The following is a 23,641-nucleotide window of genomic DNA, read 5'->3' as shown; positions in this document are numbered from 1 at the left end:
GTTTTGAATGTTGACAATACACATTAACATTTTGTGGATCATTCTTTGCAACATTTATCCTTTTTTTAAAAATCTGTTATCTGCTTGATAAATCATTTATGCTATGCTGCCCACTAACATTCTTTTAAAGAATGTTATCCAATTTTTTGCCTTTCAAACACCTTAAAATACACATATGTAGGTCTGAGAAATCCAAATTTTCTCGGGGGAGCATGCCCCCGAACCCCCCTAAGTTACCCAACTACCCAGCCTGGTGTTTTTAAAAAAACCGCCCCTGTCTGCAGCGCTGTATAGCACAGAAAATACACACAATGTTGTGTTCTGTACTACTGTCTTTGATTGTTTGTGATAACAATGAATCATTCTTTCGGATATGAAATTTATATTTAATTGACCTATCGGTAAGCCACGGCCTCCTTAGTTACTTTTGCTATCTCAGACAAAAATGGGGAACCTGTGCCCCAGTAGAGCTTTATGTCTAGCAACGCCCCTGGAATACAGCCTCTTTTTTTTTTAATGCATTTATTCAGGAGACATGAGTCATGACTCTCCATTTGTAGTCAGATTGTCAGATCTGCTAGAGGGAGATCATTCACTGTCAGACTCGTCTAGTGTCTGGAGTCTCGTAGGTCAGCAATCCTGATGCTACACAACAGCTCAGAGAACAACGGGAATTGGCCATTCTTTTTGCATCAAACCTGTATAGAAAACAGATGCAAGGAATGCAATGAAATATAGTCTCTTAATCTGTATTAGACTTTTAGACTTATATTTATATCTAATGCAGTGTAAAGTGATCTGTAAGATTTAGTGTTTGTGGAAGTTACCATTGATCTGTCTTCTCATCGTAGCGCTCCACATCAGAGATGTAGCTGAATCCATTAAAGCCTCCGACAGCAAACAAATGACCATTAACTACCTGGATTTTGAGGAAAGTAAAAAGGAAAATAAATAATGTACAGCTAATGTCTTTAACTTTACATTAATAAATCTTATTATAGATGCACCACTTAATTTAAACATAGTTCGAATGTTTTGACACACATTGATCTTCGAAGCCTTCTACAATTTTAGGGTGCAACTTTCCAATTTTTCTCAATATGGAAGCAAAAAAAAAGTCCCCCATATTCATTATCATCAAATCATTATTTTAATGTTATTTCATAGTTTCACCAGATACAGATTTTAACTGTCCACATCTCACCTCAATGCCAAAGTAGCAGCGTGGGTTGCACATTGATGCAACATCAGTCCAGATGTTAGTGAGCGGATTGTAAGCCTCCGCACTCCGCAAATCACTGGCACCATCAGAACCACCAACCTTTAAATAAATACAATTTTTATTTATGTATTCTGTGCATGTGCATATGCATGCATGCATTTACATACGTGCAGCCTTTAAACTGTGATTGTTCCATATTTCTGTATTTGTGTCATGGTTATCATAGTTAATTAAAACTATAAAACTGTGTTTAATACTCACAGCATACACTCGATTTGCATAAGCGATCACACCAACAGCATTGCGGTGGGTACTCATGGGAGCGATGAGAGTCCACTGGTTTGTTTCAGGGTTGAAGCTCTCAGCAGAGGAGAGACACTCGGTCCCATTAAAACCACCACAGATATAAATCTGACAAACACAAACAAAACATGCATGATGTTCGTGCACAATCACCACAGACTGATCAGAAAAGCAGTGTTTAAAACACTCAGTAAATTTTATGATATTCCTTTCCATTTTAACACTATTCCTTATGCCATATCTCTATTTCACATTTCCTTCATGCTTTACAGGCATTAAGAGTCTCCAGCAGAAGAGTGTGGAATCATGGGTAAGTGCTCTTACCCTGCCCTGCAGTGAGGTGGCGCTGGCGCTACTTCTCTTTCCATTCATGGGTGCCATCATTGTCCACTGATTGGTGTTTGGATCGTAGCGCTCTACTGTTTTAAGCGCTTGTCGTCCATCAAAACCACCAATGGCATAAATGAGCCCGTCCAGAACAGCAACACTAATAAAGCAGCGGCGTTCATACATGGGGGCCACCTACAACACACCAAATACATCAGTGTGCGAACACACACCAATACACCATCTCATTGGTTCTGTCCTATCAGTTGCAAATTAGTACAATAATACAATTATTATATTATATTATATTATATTATATTATATTATATTATATTATATTATATTATATTATATTATATTATATTATATTATACAAAGCTACAACAATTGCTGGAACACACACAAAAAAAAAAATGTATCATGGTTTTACCACTTTTTAGACATGTAATACGGTATTCTTTGAAGTAATGTGGAGTACAGCACATCATTCAGCACTATGGTCCATATCAAAGTACAATCCGGTACCATCACTGTACCACAATACTGTTTTGTAAAGGAAGCTAAATTAAAGTTACATGTTGAGCTACAGCATTACTCACCTCATGCCAAGTCTGAGTGATAAGATTGAATTTCCTCACGCAATTGAAACAATACACATCCTCAAAACCACCAATACAGTAGACAAACTCATCCAGGACTGCTGTACCATGAAAGGCTCTAGGATGGTCACCCTCTTGACTCACACTGACCCAGCAGTCTGCCTTTGCATCGTATGCCTCAATCTCATTGGTGGGAAGGCCGTCACTAAATCCTCCGATGGCCAATAGGATCGATGAGGGCAGACGTGGTTCATCCATGTTGAGGTCAAACAAAGTCTTGATTACACTGATGATTACAGGCATGCAGGCTTCATTCTCCATCACTAGGTCACCTCAGGATTTTGTCTTTATGGGACTTTTGCTCAGGAGAGTTCTATAGAATGTCTCTGTGACATCATAGAGCTTGAATATATATTTTTTTCAGTTTGTGTCTTGGCCACATAATTATTATAGAGTTTTGTTTTATCGACTCCTTTTGAATGAAACATCTTCACAGTAACAAAGATATTAAAATTGATTTAAAAAAAATAACTCATGGGATAATTAGTCATTTGAATATGCAATCATCCATTTTGATTGCACAACATACACACTAGTGAGTTTTTGACACAAGGATTTTTCTTGTCAGTGACAGTGACACCAAACAAGTGTACCAGAGGCCTGTATGAAGAGGATTGTTCTTCCCAGATGTCATATTCCCATTCCATTTCAAGGTCACGCAGCATTATGCCACATCATGAGTGCAGTGTCTTGCTTTTATTGGTTAAATCTGTAAATTTAGAATTACTGCCATTATAAGTAAAATTACATATAAATGACCAAGCTGATTTTTTTTTTTTTTTTTTTTTTTACAATATTATCAACTGGAAATATTCACCAAACAAGACTTTGAACAGTCACTAAGACACTACGGCTGTATCTGAAATTGTCCCTTACACTGTACCAGCAGTTCTCAACTGGTTTGGCCATGGGACCCACATTTTCCCATGGACATTAAGCCGTGACCCAATCATTTTATTTATTTTTTTCAGGAATCTGACCTAATATATTTGGTATTATCACGATATTGAAATAAGCATTTTCAAACAATAATAGGTTTTATATATTTTTCTTAAAACAAAAAGAACTCTAAATTACATTTAAATCCAATAAAGCAATACACACAAAAACTGCATAAAGTAAAGTGATTCAAGTGTTATAAAGAATTATAAAGAACAATAGGCAACACTTTACAATAAGGTAAAGTCAGTTAATGCATTAACCAACATTAACAATGAGTGAAAGCTACATTTGTTACCATAGTTATTCTTTGTTAACATTAGTTAAAAAAAATACAACTGATGTTAGTTCATGTTAGCTCAGGTCCATTAAATCCTTTTGCATTTAATAACTGAGCTGCAAATCAGCATATTAGAATGATTTCTGAAGTATCATGCGATTATCACTGGATTCAATTACAATTTAAAATAACTGTTTCCCATGTGAATATCTATCTATAAATTACAGAAACGTCTGTCTGTCTGTGTGTGTGTCTGGATGAGAAAAACTAAAGATATCGTTAAAAATATCAGTAAAATAAGCACTTAGTAGGTTGTGATTTAAAAATAAACATTCTGACATTAGAGGGTTGTATCATTCAAAGAAGCCCCAAGAAGGTTGTGGTTTAAAAATAAACATTCTGACATAAACACTATGAAAACCACTATTTTCTGTTTCAAACTTTCACATAGCATCTTTAGGTTATAATAACATAATATAATTCAAATCCAGATTTTGATTTTCAAAGATTTATTATAAAAACTGATTATTTTCCCCCAAAAATGCAATAAATTCATGACACTTATTTTTTCAAAATGCAATTAATCCATTGAATCAATATAAAAGTTATTTTTTATCATACTGAAACTGTTGAAATCAGCCATCGCTAAGAAATATCTTTATAGATTCACCTGTGATCACTCCGAAGGAATCACTCACATTAGCTGTGCACTTGTATTGACACATCAAGGATGTTAAGAGGCTAAAAGCAGGTTTAAAACTTGCCCCATTGAAGTCAACAGGGTGCAAATTTTAAAAAGAGGATAACACGGTGTAGGCAACACCGATTTTTGTCGTTGTTCTCTGTATTGACAGCACTCCAAATTTACAAAAAAAAAAATAGCTCAATGTTAAAATTGAACGGAGTTCTCCTTTAACTGAATCTGTAAGTCAGCTATGCTGTTTACTTCTGAATATTATATCTCATTCTGGTGCGCTTAACGTTATCGCTACTGTGTAATAGTAGCCTATGCTATTCACCAACTAAACATATCCTATTCAATGCGTTCACAGTCTCTTTCACGGGCATCATTTGTAGTAGCCTATTCACAAACTGCTCAAGCATAGCGTTTTCTTGGAGTTCACTGTGTGCTTTGTAACAATGAGCATTCAATCACACCAAACCAACAATTACTAAAAACACAAACAAAAACTGATTTTGCATGGCCATTTTGCACTAGTCTATCTATAAATTACAGAAATGTCTGTCTGTCTGTTATTCGCATATCTCTCGAACCATTAGTCCGATGGATTTCAAACTTGACAAGTGTCTTGCTACGGGCAAGAGTAAGTGCAGCACCAAGTTTGACGTTGTTTGGATTAGAAATGCAAAAGATATCGTTAAATATATCGGTCAAAGAAGCCCCAAGAAGGTTGTGGTTTAAAAATAAACATTCTGACATAAACACTCTGTCAGCTACACGGTTTACTTCTGAATATTATATCTATCTATAAATTACCGTAAATTCTTTCTGTCTGTGTGTGAGTGTGTTATTCGCATATCTCTCAAACCGTTAGTCCGATGGATTTCAAACTTGACAGGTGTCTTGCTACGGGCATGAGTAAGTGCAGTGCCAAATTTGACGCTGTTTGGATTAGAAATGCAAAAGATATCGGTAAATATATATCGGTAAAAGAAGCACACACTGACTTTTGCCATTCTATCTGCTGGCCACTCCCCCTCTCACACGGACACTGAGTGAGCACAGCCCATGACCAGAGACAGAGAGGGTCGAAGCAAGCAGCGGAGCATAAGTAGCATTTTCTCGGTGTTCACTGTGTAGCCTGCTCCCTCAAGCGTGTAGTTAAATTTTCCACATTGATTGTATGTCATTATGTCAGTATCAGTATTTGCTTTCTACCATACACAAATAAAAATGTCTCTGAACTTTTGCTGTTTAATTGTAATGAGCACTCAAATACACCAAACCAACAGTTACTAAAAACACACACAAAAACTAATTTTGCACGGGCACTTTGCACTGCTCCCTGAATCGACGCGCTTATTCATTTGTGGACGTTAATTGAATCTGTAAGTCAGCTATGCTGTTTACTTCTGAATATTATATTTCATTCTGGTGCGCTTAACGTTATCGCTGCTGTGTAATAGTAGCCTATACTTTTCACCAACTAAACATATCCTATTCAATGCGTTCACAGTCTCTTTCACGGGCATCATTTGTAGTAGCCTATTCAAAAATTGTTTGCCCAAGCATAGCGTTTTCTCGGAGTTCACTGTGTGCTTTCTACCATGTACAAATAAAAATGTCACTGAACTTTTGCTGTGTAATTGTAACAATGAGCACTCAAACACACCAAACCAACAAAAACACACTCAGAAACAGATTTTGCACGGGCATTTTGCACTAGTATTTTGCCCATGCAAACGGACAGACGGTAGATGTGATAATCATTTGCGGAAAGCTGTGCAAAAATCTTCGTGGCCTAGAAATCCATCAGGCCAGAATGAAATGTTTGGAGCGGGAGAGTGAGGTGCAACGCACAGGTCTTGAACCTGGTGAGACACAGGAGGAGCCCGGCCAGGAGGCAACCCACAGAGAGAGAGCCAGGAAGCGAGCAGCCTTCATCACCAATCCCTTCGGTTTCACAAAACAACTGCTTAGGGATAAGCGCAGTGGTCGGCTTGAGTGCTCAATAGAGGAAGTGAATCGCTTCCTACAGGACACAGTGAACGATTCCATGAGAGAGCAAGAGCTGGAGCCCAACAGAGCTCTCATCAGCCCCGCCCCCCCAACAACAGAGTTCAACCTAAGGGAGCCAAGTTTGAAGGAGGTTGAGGAGATCATCAAGGCAGCCCGCTCAGCATCTACCCCAGGCCCCAGTGGCGTACCTTACTTGGTATATAAGCGCTGCCTAGAGCTTCTCCGGCACATGTGGAAGATCTTGAAGGTGATTTGGCGAAGAGGAAGAGTTACGGATCAGTGGAGGTGTGCTGAGGGAGTGTGGATCCCTAAAGAGGAGAACTCAAAAAACATCAACTAGTTTCGATCCATCTCACTATTGAGTGTTGAAGGGAAGGTGTTTTTCAGTTTGTCTCACGAAGACTGCCAGAGTTTCATTTTTACATTTACATTTATTCATTTAGCTGACGCTTTTATCCAAAGCGACTTACAATTGCTATATATGTCAGAGGTCGCACGCCTCTGGAGCAACTAGGGGTTAAGTGTCTTGCTCAGGGACACATTGGTGTCTCACAGTGGATTCGAACCTGGGTCTCTCACACCAAAGGCAAGTGTCTTATCCATTGCGCCACAACACCCCTTAAGGAGTTTCTCCTTAAGAATAACTACATCGACCCCTCAGTGCAGAAGGGGGGGATTCCTGGAGCTCCCGGCTGCTTGGAACACACTGGTGTAGTTACACAACTCATCAGAGAGGCCCATGAGAACAGAGGCGATCTAGTTGTCTTGTGGTTGGACCTGGCCAACGCCTATGGATCCATACCACACAAGCTGGTCGAACTCGCCCTACACCTCCATCATGTTCCCAGTAAAATTAAGGACCTGATTCTGGATTACTACAATAATTTTAGGATGCGGGTCACTTCTGGGTCAGAAACATAAGACTGGCATCGCATTGGGAAAGGAATAATAACAGGCTGTACCATCTCTGTTATTCTTTTCGCTCTTGCCATGAATATGGTGGTCAAGTCAGCCGAGGTGGAATGCAGAGGGCCTCTAACCAAGTCAGGCATACGACAGCCCCCTATAAGAGCCTATATGGATGATCTTACTATTACAACGACATCGGTCCCAGGGAGCAGGTGGATCTTACAAGGACTTGAGAGACTCATCATCTGGGCAAGGATGAGTTTTAAGCCATCCAAGTCAAGGTCCATGGTGCTGAAGAGGGGGAAAGTGGTTGACAAGTTCTGTTTTTCCATCTCAGGAACTGTCATCCCAACCATCACTGAGCAACCTGTCAAGAGTTTGGGGAAGCTCTTTGACTCCAGCCTGAAAGACTCTTCTGCCATTCAGAAGTCCAGCAAAGAACTTGGCGCTTGGCTCACCAAGGTTGACAAGTCTGGTCTGCCTGGTAGATTTAAAGCCTGGATCTACCAGCATTCCATTCTTCCCCGAGTCCTGTGGCCCTTGCTGGTCAATGCAGTCCCAATGACAACAGTTGAGTCCCTAGAAAGGAAGATCAGTGGCTTTCTTCAGAAAGTGGCTCGGTCTTCCACGCAGTCTAACCAGCGCTGCACTGTATGGGACGAGTAACATCCTGCAGCTGCCCTTCAGTGGCCTTACTGAAGAATTCATGGTGGTACGCACCAGAGAAGCCCTACAGTACAGGGACTCCAGGGACTGCAAGGTGTCACAAGCCGGCATTGAGGTGAGGACAGGAAGGAAATGGAAGGCTGGGAAAGCAGTGGAGGAGGCAGAGTCATGCCTGAGACAAAAGGCACTGGTGGGTGGGGACTGTGGCGACAGGCAGGGCGGGCTTGGGCTACTTCAAAAAGACTCTGGTCAGCCAGGCCTGTGGCAAGGAAAGGCACCATCTACTCCAGGAAGAGGTCCGAGCAGGCATGGAAGAAGAGTGAGTGAGCAGGGCGGTGGGACTCCGGCAGCAGGGAGCATGGACTAGGTGGGAGAGCACATTGCAGCGCAGGATCACCTGGGCAAACATCTTGCAGGCAGATTTCCATCGGGTCCGTTTCCTGGTACAAGCTGTCTACGATGCCCTGCCAAGCCCAGCGAACCTTCATGTCTGGGGGAAAATCGAGACACCTTCCTGCCTTCTTTGCTCTGGAAGAGGCTCTTTAGAACATCTCCTCAGCAGCTGCCCAAAGGCTCTGGCTGATGGTCGCTATCGTTGGCGCCATGAACAGGTGCTTAAGGCAATTGCTGAGAGCTTAGCCTCAGCCATCAGCACCAGCAAACACCATAATGCTCCAAAGAAGACAGTCCCCTTTATTAAAGCTAAAGAGAAAATCCGGGCGTGCCCACAATTAACAACAGGCCTTCTACATACAGCCTCGGACTGGCAGCTGCAGGTCGACCTGGAAAAACAGCTGAGGTTCCCTCAGAACATTGCAACAACAAGGCTCCGCCCAGACATGATAGTTACCTCCGAGGTTTCAAAACATCTGATCATACTGGAACTGGATCATACGGTGCCCTGGGAAGAGCGTATTGAGGAAGCCAATGAGAGGAAACGTGCTAAGTACCAGGAGCTGGTTGAGGAGTGCAGGGAAAGAGGCTGGAAAACCTTCTATGAGCCTATAGAAGTCGGCTGTAGAGGCTTTGCAGGACGTTCACTTTGCAAGGTCCTCAGTCGTTTGGGCATTACAGGGGCGGCCAAGAAAAGGGCCATTCAATCCGCGAACGAAGCCGCAGAGAAAGCCACAAGGTGGCTTTGGATTAAGAGGGCTGATCCGTGGACTGCTACAGGGATGCAAGTTGGGGTTTGATCAACCCCGGCTGGGTCGCCTGGGTGAGGGTGTATGAGGATGCGTCCCAGTGCATCCATGAGATGTTTCTGCACAGGTAAATTTTAATGACATTTCACAATATTACTGTTTTTACAAATAAATTCAGCCTTGGTGTAGAGTGATGCTGAGTGCTCAAATGTTAAAGATGACATTGTAGGCGCTTCATCCCAGTGAGACTGTGTCCTTCTGAGGCATCTAGACTCCTCCTTAACCCTGAACACTAGAACGAGACTGTCTAGTGTGTCAGAAAGGTTTCCTCCACAGTCAGGCGTGAAAATTTGAAGTGAAAGCTCAAGGATTCTCCAGATTGAGGCGTTATTCAATGGCAGCCGAGATCCTAGAACGCAGCTTTCTGTTTCAGAAGCAGCCGGAGGCTGAGACAGCAGATCTGGCTAACATACAGCCTCATAAAACAGATGGAAAGTCAAAATATCATCACTCGTGGAACACATTTAGACAAATTTGAAAACATAAAGAAAGAAGAACAGATGTAAGCAGCCAAGAAAAAGAAACAGACAAATTTGTGATTTCTGAGTCTATTACATCAAACAACACTTCTCTAGTTTATTCCAAACATCCTTCATACATAATTATTAAATTAGTTTGCTACCAACATACAATGAAATTATTTGACATGTAATAACTGTAATGAAATACAAAGTACTATATATTTAATTACACATTTCATAAAATTGCAGTCAAATATCCAAATACACTCTAAAAAGTATTTTTTCCTGCTGAGATTTCATTTTTAGTGGTAATAATAATTTAGTGGACATACTATAATAGTTCTGAGACAAATACAGTGCTGTGTACAGAATAACATAAAACCTGCTATCTAGGGTTTACTAGCTACATTATATACAATGTCTGTTTACAACTTTAACAAGTAAATCATATTTGGCTCATGCACTACAGCAGAGGTGTCCTGCAGAGTTTGCCTCAACACACCCGTCTGAAGTTTCTCGTCAGAGCTTGATCGGCTGGTTCAGGGGTGTTAAACTCTGCAGGACAGTGACCCTCCCGGAGCAGGACTTCAGGAATCCAGGATGATCCATGACATTTGGCAGGATGTGTAGTATTCAACCGGAGCAGAATGCATGAGGAAATTTCAAATGATATTTAAAAAACTAAAAACTATTCTCTAAGCGGTACTCCTATTAGTAGGATTTCTTTACTAGTATTCCTTTTTGAACACATCCTGAACAACGTTCTCAATGTGTGTTCTGATTAAACTGACACTAACATTACATCATCTGACAATTTCAACACCACTAAAATACTATTCACAAAATCCTATGTTGTATGCGTTTCCTTTCATGTGGAGTCCATTTAAAGCTAAAGGGGGACATACCAAAAGATATTCTGGAAATTTAAATATCGACTTCATGTTTAACAATTCATCTAAATGAAATAGTTGTGTTGATAATGGAAAATAGAATCATTTCAAACATGGACTTTTGAACTATTATAGCCTATGCAAAAGACAAAATTCAGTTAAGAAATTATATTAAATGATCATATATTGATATTACGTAATCGACCATGAAAGGGAATGCATGAACTGATACAATGAACTGAATGCACTGTAAAGGCGCCGATGCACTTCAAGCATAAATCGAAGAATGAACTGGTGAGACGTCATTTCTAAAAAAAAAACAGGCCAGAACCAAATTAGTTTGTTTCAGGAGTTCAAAACAGGTTTACAGAAACTTTAGGGAAAAGTTTGCTCCGGCTGGTAAACGAACTACCATTGGTCGGTGGCGATGATGTAATAGGTGTGTGTGTGTGTGTGTGTGTGTGTGTGTGTGTGTGTGTGTGTGTGTGTGTTGCTGAGGCTCCGCCTTCTTTGACAAGGAAATCTTCTCCAGTTCATTTCTTCTGTTGACTCCGTCGAGTAAAAACATGAACACACTGCTTTATATTAGAAAAATAAGTTGTAATTCTTATTTAAAGACACACTGACAGTTGCTCCATGTTTAATACTGTATACCTGCTTGCTTCTAAGCAATCTATTGTATAAAGTGCTATATTAATAAAGGTGATGTGACTTTACTGGAGTGCTGAATTGCAGAGCTTGTGCAAACATATCCAGATCGCTATGATCAGATGCTTTCTTGACTACTGTTTTCTCACCGCTGTCATTTTTGTTGTGTTTATTTTTGCTATTGAGAGGAAAGCGTGCAGCACATATTTGCATATTCATCTAAACGCCGCTCTCAGCAGCGTGGGCGGTTTCGGGATGTTCAGTAACTTCTTTTTACCCTTGAGTAAAGAACAAGAAATTAATTATATCGGGGCCTTAAGTCGCTTTGGATAAAAGCATCTGCCAAATGATTCATGTAAATATGTGCTGCTTTTCCAATGGGAATGGTCAAATGAAGAACTCTTCGGCTTGTGCGTGTTGATGGTGACTCTGACACGGAGAAGCGCGAATCTCTGCTTCAGACGTCCACTGCGGCTCAGACAGCACATGTTTCAGGTCCCGGGACAGGGTCACCAGCGCAGACACTCCTACAGCACAACCCGTGTCCACGTTGGTCTCAGGCTCCTCCTCTTCCAGCAGAAGGCATGATGTAGAGGTGTCAGAGGTTACCGCCGGCTCACACCAGTTCACAGACTGGCCTGCCGGGCTGCTGCGCTGGGACGAGTAACAGGAGCTTCCCGGAGGAGTGCTGCAGGTGCCGTCTGATCCCACACTCTCCCGACCACACGCCACTGACCTCAACCCTCGAGGACACCGTCCCACAGACTGCTCCTTCACACGGGACGGCCTCCTGCAGGGGGAGGTGGCAGCCGCCCCGTTCCTCAGCTGCATCCTGGGACAGCTCAGGGGAAACGCAGACGTGACGAGCGCCTGGGGTTGAGCTGGCGCGCGAACCTGCAGAAGAGGCCACACTTTATCAGTTCAACACAATTTGCAATTTTAAGGAACAGTTGCCATTAAAAGAAAAAGCTGGCACTATTTACTTTACCCTCGAGTCATTCCAAAACCACACTATACTATGTTTTACCACAAAAAGTATAAAGATATATAATCGTACATTATACTTGCATGGTAGCTTTGTGTAATTGATTACCCTCATCCTTCCCTCGGGTCATTTTGACCCCAAACTCGTTTAGATTTTTTAATTGAGTGTTCATCAGAGGGGTCCAAGACCCTAGGACTTTTATCGAAAGACCACACGACACACACACACACGAAGAAAAAAAATGTAATGGATTCGAGGTGTTTTGTGGTTGAATTTAAAAAAAGTAACAAATCCTTCCCTCGTGGGTAAATTTGACCCCCTCAGGAATTAATGGAATGCGAGGAATGCTTCAGTACACATAGAACAACCTAAAAATGCTCAAAATTCAAACAAAAAATGCTGAAACTATACCAAAATTAGTTTTATAAAGTCTACATGTGTATCTGAATGCATCCTGAAGAAACTGACTTTAGCACCCAGCAGAACAGCTCATTTGCTCCATATAGAGCTATAAGGCCATCTAGTGGCAAGAATAATTAAATAGCATGTTATATTTCTTTTTTTTCCACAAGAGGTCGGCAAAGACACCCAATATAAGATATTTTGAGCTGAATTAAAAGTTCTGCATGAAATTGTGAGTTATTTTGAATTTAAGTTGAAAGAATGTGAGGAATGTGCTTAAATTATTATTTATTTATTATTTATTGATCAAATCTAGTCATTTAAAGGTAAATGAAAAATACAAATAAAATAAAAAATCTCCCAAAAAAATGCATACAAATTTTGAACAAAATATTATAAAAAATGAAATAAACTTTCTGGACAAAAATAATTTTAGGGCTTAGGGTCTATTTTGACCCGCAAGGGAAAGATGTGTTACAAAGTGTGAGGGAAGGATGATACATTATTCATTGTTCCCTCCGCAACTCTCAGTCAAATATAGAAAATATTTACAATATAGTTACGTCAGGCTTGACATCTACAAAATTTGGTTGCAAAACATGAGAAACAATGACATTTGATGTGACTGGCCCTGTCCCAAAATAATGTACACGTGTGGTCTTGCGGACTTCAATTTGTGAAGTTATTTTAGGTTGCAGAAGGTCACTCTCTAGACACTTTTATGCATCCTTGATGCGTTTATGGCTTTTATACATTTATTCAATTATTTCCAAATTATTTGCTTGCTATTTGCTGTTTTAGAACAATAGACTTTCTTTAAAAATCTAAAATTTCCTAATGGGGTGCAGTTGGGGTAAGGTTTAGAAATATTTCTGAACAGATACATACATCAACTTTAAAATAAATGCATGTACAAAATGTAACCTTTATGTCCATGTTTTCAGTCAGCGTAGTTTGTCACATAAGCGCGGTGTGGGATAAGTTGACAATTTCAAAACAACCTTAATATGTAGCAGATAAATTTAGGAAAATTATATCAAAATTTGTGATAAATAGCACACACGCACTCACACACACAGGTTAAAGCAAAAGTCCCTTTCAGGAAAATCACTTTTTTTCTTTTACGTTTCAGGGTTTCTTTGATTCGTTTTTCTTTACTTAAAATATATTGTATGAAAGCAATAAATACACAATACGGCCTCCAGCTCCTCCAAGTGCATTAAACTAAATAGCATTCATCATCATGATCGCATTAACATTTATATTCATATCAACACAACCTCTCACGTTTTATTGCTTGTTGCACCCTTGAATGAATGTGCATTTCGCTAACTCTAAAAAACTCTAGATGAATATTAAAGAGATGTCAGCTGAATGCAGTTGAAATAGGCTACTTCTAAATTCAGGTTTTGGGAAACACTCTCATTGGTCATTCTCAGCATATTTTACACTGCATGGTCTTACACTGATGGAATCTGTCATGTATATCATCCATCATTTATAAATAAATAAAAAGTCTCAAAACTGTTTGGTAACCAACATTCTTAAAAATGTCTTGTACAGGTTTAAAACGACATTAGTAAATGATGACAGACTTTTCAATTTTGGGTGTCCCTTTAAACAATAATGCTTGACATATTATAATATGAATTATCAAGCAAATACACTGTGCATATACCACAACCTGCAGCATACAACCTTTGACTTGAGATGACTTGGTCTTTTGACAAAATAATTAGACAAAATAGCTGATTAGAGTTTGTTTCATAAATGACAAATTTTGTGACATCCACACTGTCATTGAACTAAATTGTATGGAGCGAAATATGTGCCATAATTTAACAAACAAATCCAGCATTTTGCAAACAAACACAATCTACTTTGCAAAGGAAAACTCGACTCGCAAACAAACTCAATCTACTTCGCAAAGGAAAACTCGACTCGCAAACAAACTCGATCCGCTTTGCAAAGGAAATCATCGCAAACAAACAGAAAGCAATGTGCAAGCACAAAGGTCACAAATGCGTGCAGGCAGATTTTCTCACAAATGCGTCCAGGCAGATTTTCTCACAAATGCGTGCAGGCAGATTTTCTCACAAATGCGTCCAGGCAGATTTTCTCACAAATGGGTGCAGGCAGATTTTCTCACAAATGCGTGAAGGCAGATTTTCTCACAAATGCGTGAAGGCAGATTTTCTCACAAATGCGTCCTGGCAGATTTTCTCACAAATGCGTCCAGGCAGATTTTCTCACAAATGCGTCCAGGCAGATTTTCTCACAAATGCAGTTGAGCAACTTCCTCCTCTAAAACAGTAGATGGCGCTAAACTATAGGCTAATTTAGCGCTAGTCTCCCAGGAGAAGCACTGATTTGAAACTTGCCTTTGCCTACAGCTGAGGAAAATGACCGGTGAACGGGTGTGTTTCTGTCTTATTTGATCTATAATGAACCTTTTTGAGGTTTTCTCTTGCCAAACGTTTATTGCATATCTAGACAGAAATCCACATTAGCACCATAAATTAATGATTATGTCTACTAGGCATGTGCCGGTATCAACTTTTCATGCTGCGATTAATTGATTGAGTTTTTACCACGGTATACGGTATTATCACGATATTTTAATTGCTCAAGAGAAATGAATGGATTGGTGGGGGGGATGTAGAAAAAAAACTACTAATAGTTTTTTAATAAAAACATTACAATAGTGATTGTCAAAACATTTGGTAACTAAATAGAATTTTACACAATTTTCACGCTTTCAATTCTTGGGATTTGATTTCAATCTTGATTCAGTATTGACTTTTTGGATAAATATTAGGTAGGCTACAGTAGATAGACGTTAATTTTTCTCAAGAAAAAATATATCTCACATAATGCTTTAAACATACAGAGAGCCCTGTCAGCTGGTATTATTAAAGGTTAAAAATTAACTAATTAAATTAAATATAATTTGGTTTTCATTGTAATAACAATTATGACACAAGTAAAAATATAATAAAAATGTAATATAGTGCACATATTGTGCAAAATACTCCTCTCTATAGCTATTTTTGTCTAGTCAACTAACGTGTTGGTCATTAAATGGCTTTCCTGAGGTAAATGTAACGTTCTGTGACATAATTGTTCACCTGCAGTTTTATTAACCTCTTTCCGTGGTTGAAAAACACTGAATGATCGATATTATGTATGAGGCATACCTTTCGGTAAGTTGTAGCCTACTGTAACTTTAAATAAAAAGTAACAGATGATCGGTTGAACTGAGGCGCTACAGTGATCTGTCAAGTCACATTTACAAGCACCAAAACAGTATTTATTGTCTGAATTTCGTAATAAAATGGACAGAACATGAGAGCTGAGAATTGTTTTCATACCATAATAACCTGCTCTGTCTAGTCTGTCGGTCTCCGTGTCCTCTTTGCTCCGCGATTTTTCTCTGCGTGAGAAACTGCATGTGGCGCGAGAGCGTTTGAAAAGTGTAAATTGCGTGAGTCTCACGCTGAATGCGTATTGACAGCTCTGCTTTTAGAAGGGGGATAAATCGTCGGCAGCGTGCCTCCTTCCGCCATGCTTCTTCTCCATGTGAGGGTTGTTTACATTAGACTAGAGTGCGCACTGCGCCGCATGCACACAGTGCTAATACATGTGGGGATTGTTTACATCAGAGCGCGCACGTGTTTCGCGCAGCATACGCAGTGTTTGTTTAAGCGGTTGATGGAAAATAAGCTAATACGCGTTCTATAAATATAAATTCTGATCTATTATTTTTCACGGTATTTTGAAGTGCCCACGATAACAATATCGTGCATTTTCATTACCGCGATTTATCGCATTACCGAATACCGGCACATGCCTAATGTCTACACTTGAACGAATCTATTTCTTTCGTTCTCCATAAATGAATGAGAACATTTCATTTAATTGAGCGGCGGGTTTCATTTGTGTGTCCAAAATAATAATTTGGGCACTGCATAGGCTACGTCACAGGCAAGATAAGAAACAATTGTATATTGTTTTTTTGTTTGTTTGTTTGTTTTTTGCATTAATTATTTTATTACATTAATTGTTAAGCTGACTGAATTCCAACTAGGCTAAATAAATAAATAAGTGGGAGCCTCCTTTCAATTAAATTAAATGTTCTCATTAATTTATGGAGAACGAAAGAAATAGATTCATTCAAGTGTAGACATAATCACTAATTTAGTAATTTCGCATGAGTCCGATGCAGAAAAAAATGACAAAAAGCAAGATGGCAGAGCTTTCAGCTTATAGATTCCCCGATCCTAGAGAGTGAAGTGCTACTAAGTGCTAATGTGGATTTCTGTCTAGATATGCAATAAACGTTTGGCAAGAGAAAACCTCAAAAAGGTTAATTATAGATCAAATAAGACAGAAACACACCCGTTCACCGGTCATTTTCCTCAGCTGTAGGCAAAGGCAAGTTTCAAATCAGTGCTTCTCCCGGGAGACTAGCGCTAAATTAGCCTATAGTTTAGCGCCATCTACTGTTTTAGAAGAGGAAGTTGCTCAACTGCATTTGTGAGAAAATCTGCCTGCACGCATTTGTGAGAAAATCTGCCTGCACGCATTTGTGAGAAAATCTGCCTGGACGCATTTGTGACCTTTGTGCTTTCACATTGGTTTCTTTTTGTTTGCGAGTCGAGATTTCCTTTGCAAAGCGGATCGAGTTTGTTTGCGAGTCGAGTTTTCCTTTGCGAAGTAGATTGAGTTTGTTTGCGAGTCGAGTTTTCCTTTGCGAAGTAGATTGAGTTTGTTTGCAAAATGCTGGATTTGTTTGTTAAATTATGGCACATATTTCGCTCCATAAAATTGAATCAACATTAAACTGACTCAAAATTAATAATGACACTATTGTCTTCTGTCGAGCTGCTTATAGCTGAATTGAATTCATTTCATAATTGAACTTTATACGGTTATTGAATGAACTGAATAATGACACAGAATATTTTGTTAGAGCTGCTTTATGGCAGATTTTGAATTTGAAAAGTTTGCATCATTGATTGGTATTTTCCTGTTTATCACTGTGAAGCTGCGTTGAAACAATCTGTATTGTAAAAAGCGCTATATAAATAAAGGTGACTTGATTAATAAAAATATTCAGTATATATAGCTTAACCTGTATATGTATATAGCCTAATAATGCAATGGGGGAATATTTGTGGGTCCTGATTATGCCAAATAACTTCTGTTACCAGTAAAAAGTGGCCTACGTTATTATAAATATATCTAGTCAGTGACAGAGTTCAAGCATATTCGTCTAAAATAATTCTGTGTTTTCAGCTTCAGAATGATGAATATTTTTATTCTGGTGTCTCTATTGTCCCGTGTTTTGGGTTTCCAGCACCAAGTCCAAGCCTATTCATTTACACCCACAATATAACACCAAATTTACCATTTTACTCAGCAGTAGTGTTGTCACGATACCAAAATTATTGTTTCGATACCGATACCAAGTCAAGTATTGCGATTTCGATACTTTTTCGATACTTTTCCTGAAAAGGGAGAAACACTCTCAAATATCATTGCTGTGCTTTATTTTAAAACCGGGACAACATTTAATCATATAACACACTAATAAATGAACATATGAACAGCAGATATATTAAACATTTGAACAAAATATGAAATATCAAAATATAAAAAATAAATTAGAGCAATGACATTCAAGGTAAAAAAAAATATACATTTAGCAGCATTATCTCATTTATCATAAGAAACACAAGAGCTTTATCTTGATTCTGAACTTTGAATAAAAATATGAACAGCGATTATATTAAACAATGTTTAATACTGGTATGATAAGCCTTATTGGTGATATATTTGACGTGGGGAGAGAGTTGTGGAAGGCCTATACTTCATGTTAAACATAAATATATATAGCAGCAAAGACAACGTCGGCAGTGTTGACTGCAAAATAGGCTACAGAATAATTCGTTCAGTATTGAGAGGTGCAACCCAGCGGGCACCTTGATGTCAATTTGACATCAAATTGATGTCAAAATTACGTCAAGAAATTGGTCAAAAATGAAAATCAAATTGACGTCAAAGTGTTGATGTCAATTTGACGTCAAGAGTTTGACCTCTGCTGATGTCATTTTGCCAAACAAAAAGGTGAAACGCATGGCCGTACACTTATTACCAGCTTCACTTAAACTAACCAGATTTACTTTATTTAATTTCCGGTTTAAATAAATATAATATTTAAATAGTTTAAAATATATTAAACATATTTTGATGACACCATGATGGTGGTTAGCGTTTGCTTTAGTTGTGCTCTTGACCCTTTTCTCTGGCTGCTATAACTGTGTGTTTATAAAGCACAACTGTTGTAGCTAAAAAAAGCCACCAGAAACTGAGATCAGGAGATGTTGGCTGTTTATTGATGAAATCATCATGTAACTGCCTGAATCCCTGATCATGTTCAGTGTCTAATGCTTTGATTATATGGGATTTGTGGTTTAAAAGCGGTTTTATTCATGACAGAAGTAATTTGATTCTACAGCATGTCTAGCAGTGTTGTTTATCAAATAATGTACTTGGTTTTTAAAAACTATTTAGTGCACAAAACCCTGTCATCTATGGCATTAATTAGACGCACACAGACATCAAGAAACACCGTATGAATCTCAACAATGGTGACAATCAAACAAAATATCCAGATAATCAGATCAACTCCAGCTGCATAATTTATTAAAGCTGCAATGCATGCTGGGAGATATGGGTGAGTTTTGATTGGTGGTACCCAGCATGCACTGCAGCATGAAGCATTTCATTGATTGTCACCATTGTTGAGAGTCATACACTGATTCTTGATAGCTAAGTAATAATGTTAAGTTTAATGCATTAAATGTTTTTAAAATCCTTTATTAATTAAAAAAAAACATTATTCTCATGCTGTTAAATTAAATGGCTTATATTATAATACAACATTAAAATCACAAGTCCTATATAACCAAAGATTAGACACTGAATAAGATCAGCGATTCAGGCAATTACATGATGATATTGTCATCATCTTCAATAAACAGCCAACATCTCCTGATCTCATGGCTTTTTTTAGCTACAACAGTTGTGCTTTATAAACACACAGTTATAGCAGCCAGAGAAAATTTATATTAAAGAGTCAAGGGTCAAGAGCACAACTAAAGCAAACGCTAACCACCATCATGGTGTCATCAAAATATGTTTAATATATTTTAAACTATTTAAATATTATATTTATTTAAACCGGAAATTAAATAAAGTAAATCTGGTTAGTTTTAAGTGAAGCTGGTAATAAGTGTACGGCCATGCGTTTCACCTTTTTGTTTGGCAAAATGACATCAGCAGAGGTCAAACTCTTGACGTCAAATTGACATCAACACTTTGACGTCAATTTGATTTTCATTTTTGACCAATTTCTTGACGTAATTTTGACATCAATTTGATGTCAAATTGACATCAAATGCCCACTGGGAATATTTGAAAATCGATCATATGTTTTAAATTACATTTTATATTGTATTTGTCAAATCTTTCAAACATCAAAATGTCATTGATTAATATGTATTCGTGTCAAAATGACATAGAAACATCTTTTCCTATTCTATTTTGCCTGGAAACGCTTCCAACACGTGTGCGTGTCGCGTGAAAAATAGATTTCTAGAATGCACGCGTTTTCCGCGCGTCTCGAGCTGCACCCAGACGCGTGTGTCACGCAGGCAGTTAACATCATGGGAGCCGAAATAAAAACGGACACGACACGCAGCCAGTGTGTGTCAGGCCTTTACAAATCTGGAACGCGGTCATTCTTAGAAGCGATAGCCTACTAATAAATTAAGGAATCGTGACGTATTTCATTTCCGGTTTTCTTTTGAAGTATCGGTGCACCGTGCAACAGAGCAAGGTAGGCAACTTACTTCCATATGTCACTCCTCCTCGCGTCATCTTTTTCTACGAGTCGTGGACCACTTGTGCTCATAGACAGTATATAAACGATTATGCTCGCACATGCAGCCATCTCTGTAGTGTTTTGTCACATGACACTGACAGCAGCAGGTTCTTTGCTGCGTGCGTCAGGAAAAAAACACAGACGTCCATAGGGAGGCTTTTTTTTTTTTTTTAAGTATCGATACTGATAAATGTAGGTATCGTGACGTTTTTAATTTCCGAGTATCGCGATACTTTTGAAGTATCGATACATCGTGCAACACTACTCAGCAGTACATTTATTGTTAACCTTTTACCATATGTTTTGGAGTATCGCAATAATATTGTATATATATATAGATATAGCTGGCTGTAGTAACTAAAGAAAAAATTTAAGTCAAATATCATATATTTAAGAAACCCATAGGTTTACATCATTGTTTGCCAGTATAAGAGGGGATATAGAAACCAGAACACATTCCCTTGCCCCACCTGAAAGAGGATCTTGTTGCCGTCCAGGTCTTCAGTGTGCCATCGGGTCGAGCTGATGGGCGAGCAGGTGTTGGGCAGCAAGGGCACGAGCTGTCCAATCTCTCCCACCCTGAACTGCAGCACGGCGGAGCAGCACGGCTCCACTCGGACCCCAGGCGAGAGCTGTTTGATGGCCAACTGCAGGCTGAAGCCCGGTTCTGTGAGCAGAGTGAACCAGACGAACCCGGGCTTCTGCTCCTCCGCCCTCCTCCGCAGAATCGTCTCGTACAAACGCACACTGTCCTCAAAGTTATCATAGGTGCTGTGCAGAGTCACTCGCACCACCTCCTCTCCGTAGTGCACCGTCCGCACCCCCCACACCGGCATCCCCGCGCCCAGGCTGGAGAAGTCCCGGCTGGGCAGGAGGTAGGGCCTCAGTGGGGCGCTGGACGGGGAGTTGGCGTCAAAGCTCTCCGTGTGGTGGATCTGCCAGGGCGGGCGCTGCAGAAAGTCCAGCACCCTGAGGATACGCTCCTCCCCGAAAGACTCGTGCAGGAACATGGTCACCGCGAGTGAGGGGAAGCTGCCGACAGGGCACAGGTCAGTCCTGGAGTCGTCCTGAAGGGGACAGGCGCGCTCGGACACCCGGAAGAGGCGCAGACCGGGCCGGACCCACCGGAGCAGGCGGTCCAGAGTGAGCTGGAGCAGGAGCGAGTCCCCGGGGTTGGTGAGCAGGTGCAGGGTGACCAGGAGACGCTCCTCCTGACCCGGGCTGGACACGAGGTCAGCTGTGTCACAGGCAGACAGGAACATATCAGATCACAGATCTGGCAGAATCACACGCCTGGCTGTTGATGTGATAGCCTATTAAATGTAATGTATGGGAAATGGACTTACTGCTGCTGCTACTGCATGACATTTTACTGCAGTCAGATCTAAAGAAAAAAACAGCAACAACACAGAAACACTTGGTTTCACTTTATTTCGATAGTCCACTTTAGACATTCTACTACTAACTATAAGTACCTTTGCAAATACATGTCAGCTAACTCTCATTAGAGTATTAGTAGACTGCAGTAGACTGATAGGTTATGGTTAGGGTTCGGGTTAGAAGAATAAGTTAACTTGTAGTTGCCAAGTTATTTATAGTCATTAGAATATCTGTTGGGGAGCATCACAATAAAGCGTTAGCAGATATTAATCAGATAATCTACTGACACTCTAATGACAGTTAGTTGACATGAAGTTGCAAAGTTACTTATAGTTAGTAGAATGTGCAAAGCGGACTATCGAAATAAAGTGTTACCCTTTATTTTTGATGGTCCCTTTTGAACATTCTTTTGACTATAAATTACTTTGCAATGTCAACTGTCATTAGAGTATTAGTAGATTATCTGATTAATATCTGCTAACTCTTTATTGTGATGCTCAACAGAATGTGTTAAAGGAACCATCAAAATAAAGTGAAACCAAAAACACTTATTTTAATGGGTTTAATACTGTTCTAATGATATCCATCCTTTAGCATGGCGTAAGTTCCTGAAACCGGTTTTAATTATCATTTTCATCAGTGTCCCAGAAACCAAACAACATTAAAAACTTTAAAGTTTAATTGGTAACACTTTACAATAAGGTTCATTAGTTAACATGAATTAATGTATCAATTAACATGAACTAACAATGTGCAATACATTTGTTACAGTATTTATTCATCTTTGTTAATGTTAGTTAATACAAATACAGCTGTTCATTCTTTGTTTATGTTAGTTCTTACAGTGCACTAATGTTAAAAAATAATGATTTTAATAACGTACAAGTAAATGTTGAAATTAATATTAACTAAGATTAATAAATGCTGAAGAAGTAATATTGTTCATTCTAAGGTGGTCAACTAATGTTAACTAATGAACCTTATTGTAAAGTGTTCCCGTTTAATTCAAATGTTCATTCAATCAAAACAAATAACTCTTGGTAGGTTGCATTCAAACGAATAATAGTTGTGTGATTTAGACTTTACTATTTGATAACCGCATTAAATAGCGCATATTTGAAGGCAAAAAGTTGTTTGTATTGTTGCAATGTACCGTTTGTTGCTGCTGACGTCATTAAGCATTCATCGGCTGCTGTCGGTTACCGTGTTTCTCCCCCTTAGAGACGCAAACAAAAGTGAGTTTATCTTTAGCTTTCTTCGCTAACTCACCCCGCAGTCTCCGCGCCCGAGTCCGCAGTCTCATCCTCCGTCCTGCCCGTGAAGAGAAGCGGCTGTCGGAGGAGCATAATGTGCGTTTACTCGAGCGCAAACCCCGCTTCAAACATGCTCGAGATCTTCGGCGATCGCTGAACAAACCCGTTTGTGTTCGGGGAGTCGCGTTCACGCTGACGTCACTTCAGCGTTTATAATTTATGATGATGAGGCACTCTAACTAAAACCCTAAATATCACCATAACAGCTCTTTTAGATGGAGTCGTTACAAGATGAAGTGTCTTTCGAGAACTCAGCTGAAGAGTGAGCAGGAGTCGGGGGAAGGGCTCTTCACAATAACAGTCGAGGGACAGGGGACTGAACCCGAGCAGATGCTGTCATCGGACGTGCGTGCGTGTGTGTGTGTGTGTGTGTGTGAGACAGACAAACAGTCGATACAGAGACTTT

General features: G+C 39.5%; 1 protein-coding gene across 2 annotated transcripts; it reads right to left on the bottom strand.

Annotated features, from left to right (window-relative positions):
• Positions 1-9,743: 9,743 nt before the first annotated feature.
• Positions 9,744-23,616, bottom strand: fam124b (family with sequence similarity 124B). 2 transcript variants are annotated; one of them, XM_081370740.1, is made up of 4 exons: positions 23,076-23,616; positions 21,889-21,926; positions 21,013-21,779; positions 9,744-12,101 (listed from the first exon to the last, which is right to left on the bottom strand). In XM_081370740.1, exons 1-4 carry the CDS (start codon positions 23,102-23,104, stop codon positions 11,595-11,597), a joined length of 1,341 nt encoding a protein of 446 aa, XP_081226866.1. In that variant the 5' UTR covers positions 23,105-23,616; the 3' UTR covers positions 9,744-11,594. The 2 variants fall into 2 exon arrangements, with proteins under 2 accessions (XP_081226866.1, XP_081226865.1); XM_081370739.1 differs by having other exon boundaries at positions 9,751-12,101; positions 23,192-23,380.
• Positions 23,617-23,641: the final 25 nt, after the last annotated feature.

This window comes from Scardinius erythrophthalmus (genome assembly GCF_964197995.2).
Source record: "Scardinius erythrophthalmus genome assembly, chromosome: 7".
Taxonomy (NCBI): domain Eukaryota; kingdom Metazoa; phylum Chordata; class Actinopteri; order Cypriniformes; family Leuciscidae; genus Scardinius; species Scardinius erythrophthalmus.
Note: the sequence above shows the minus strand (reverse complement) of the source record. Positions and strands in the feature narration are given on the sequence as shown.

What these genes read in the sequence shown, in the direction of transcription:
- fam124b (XM_081370739.1), bottom strand. Translation starts at nt 23,268, where the DNA reads ATGCTCCTCCGACAGCCGCTTCTCTTCACGGGCAGGACGGAGGATGAG. An exon ending in TCGGGCGCGGAGACTGCGGG is followed by an intron (nt 21,927 to 23,191) that starts GTGAGTTAGCGA and finishes TTTTTTCTTTAG; the next exon opens with ATCTGACTGCAGTAAAATGT. An exon ending in GTCATGCAGTAGCAGCAGCA is followed by an intron (nt 21,780 to 21,888) that starts GTAAGTCCATTT and finishes CCTGTGACACAG; the next exon opens with CTGACCTCGTGTCCAGCCCG.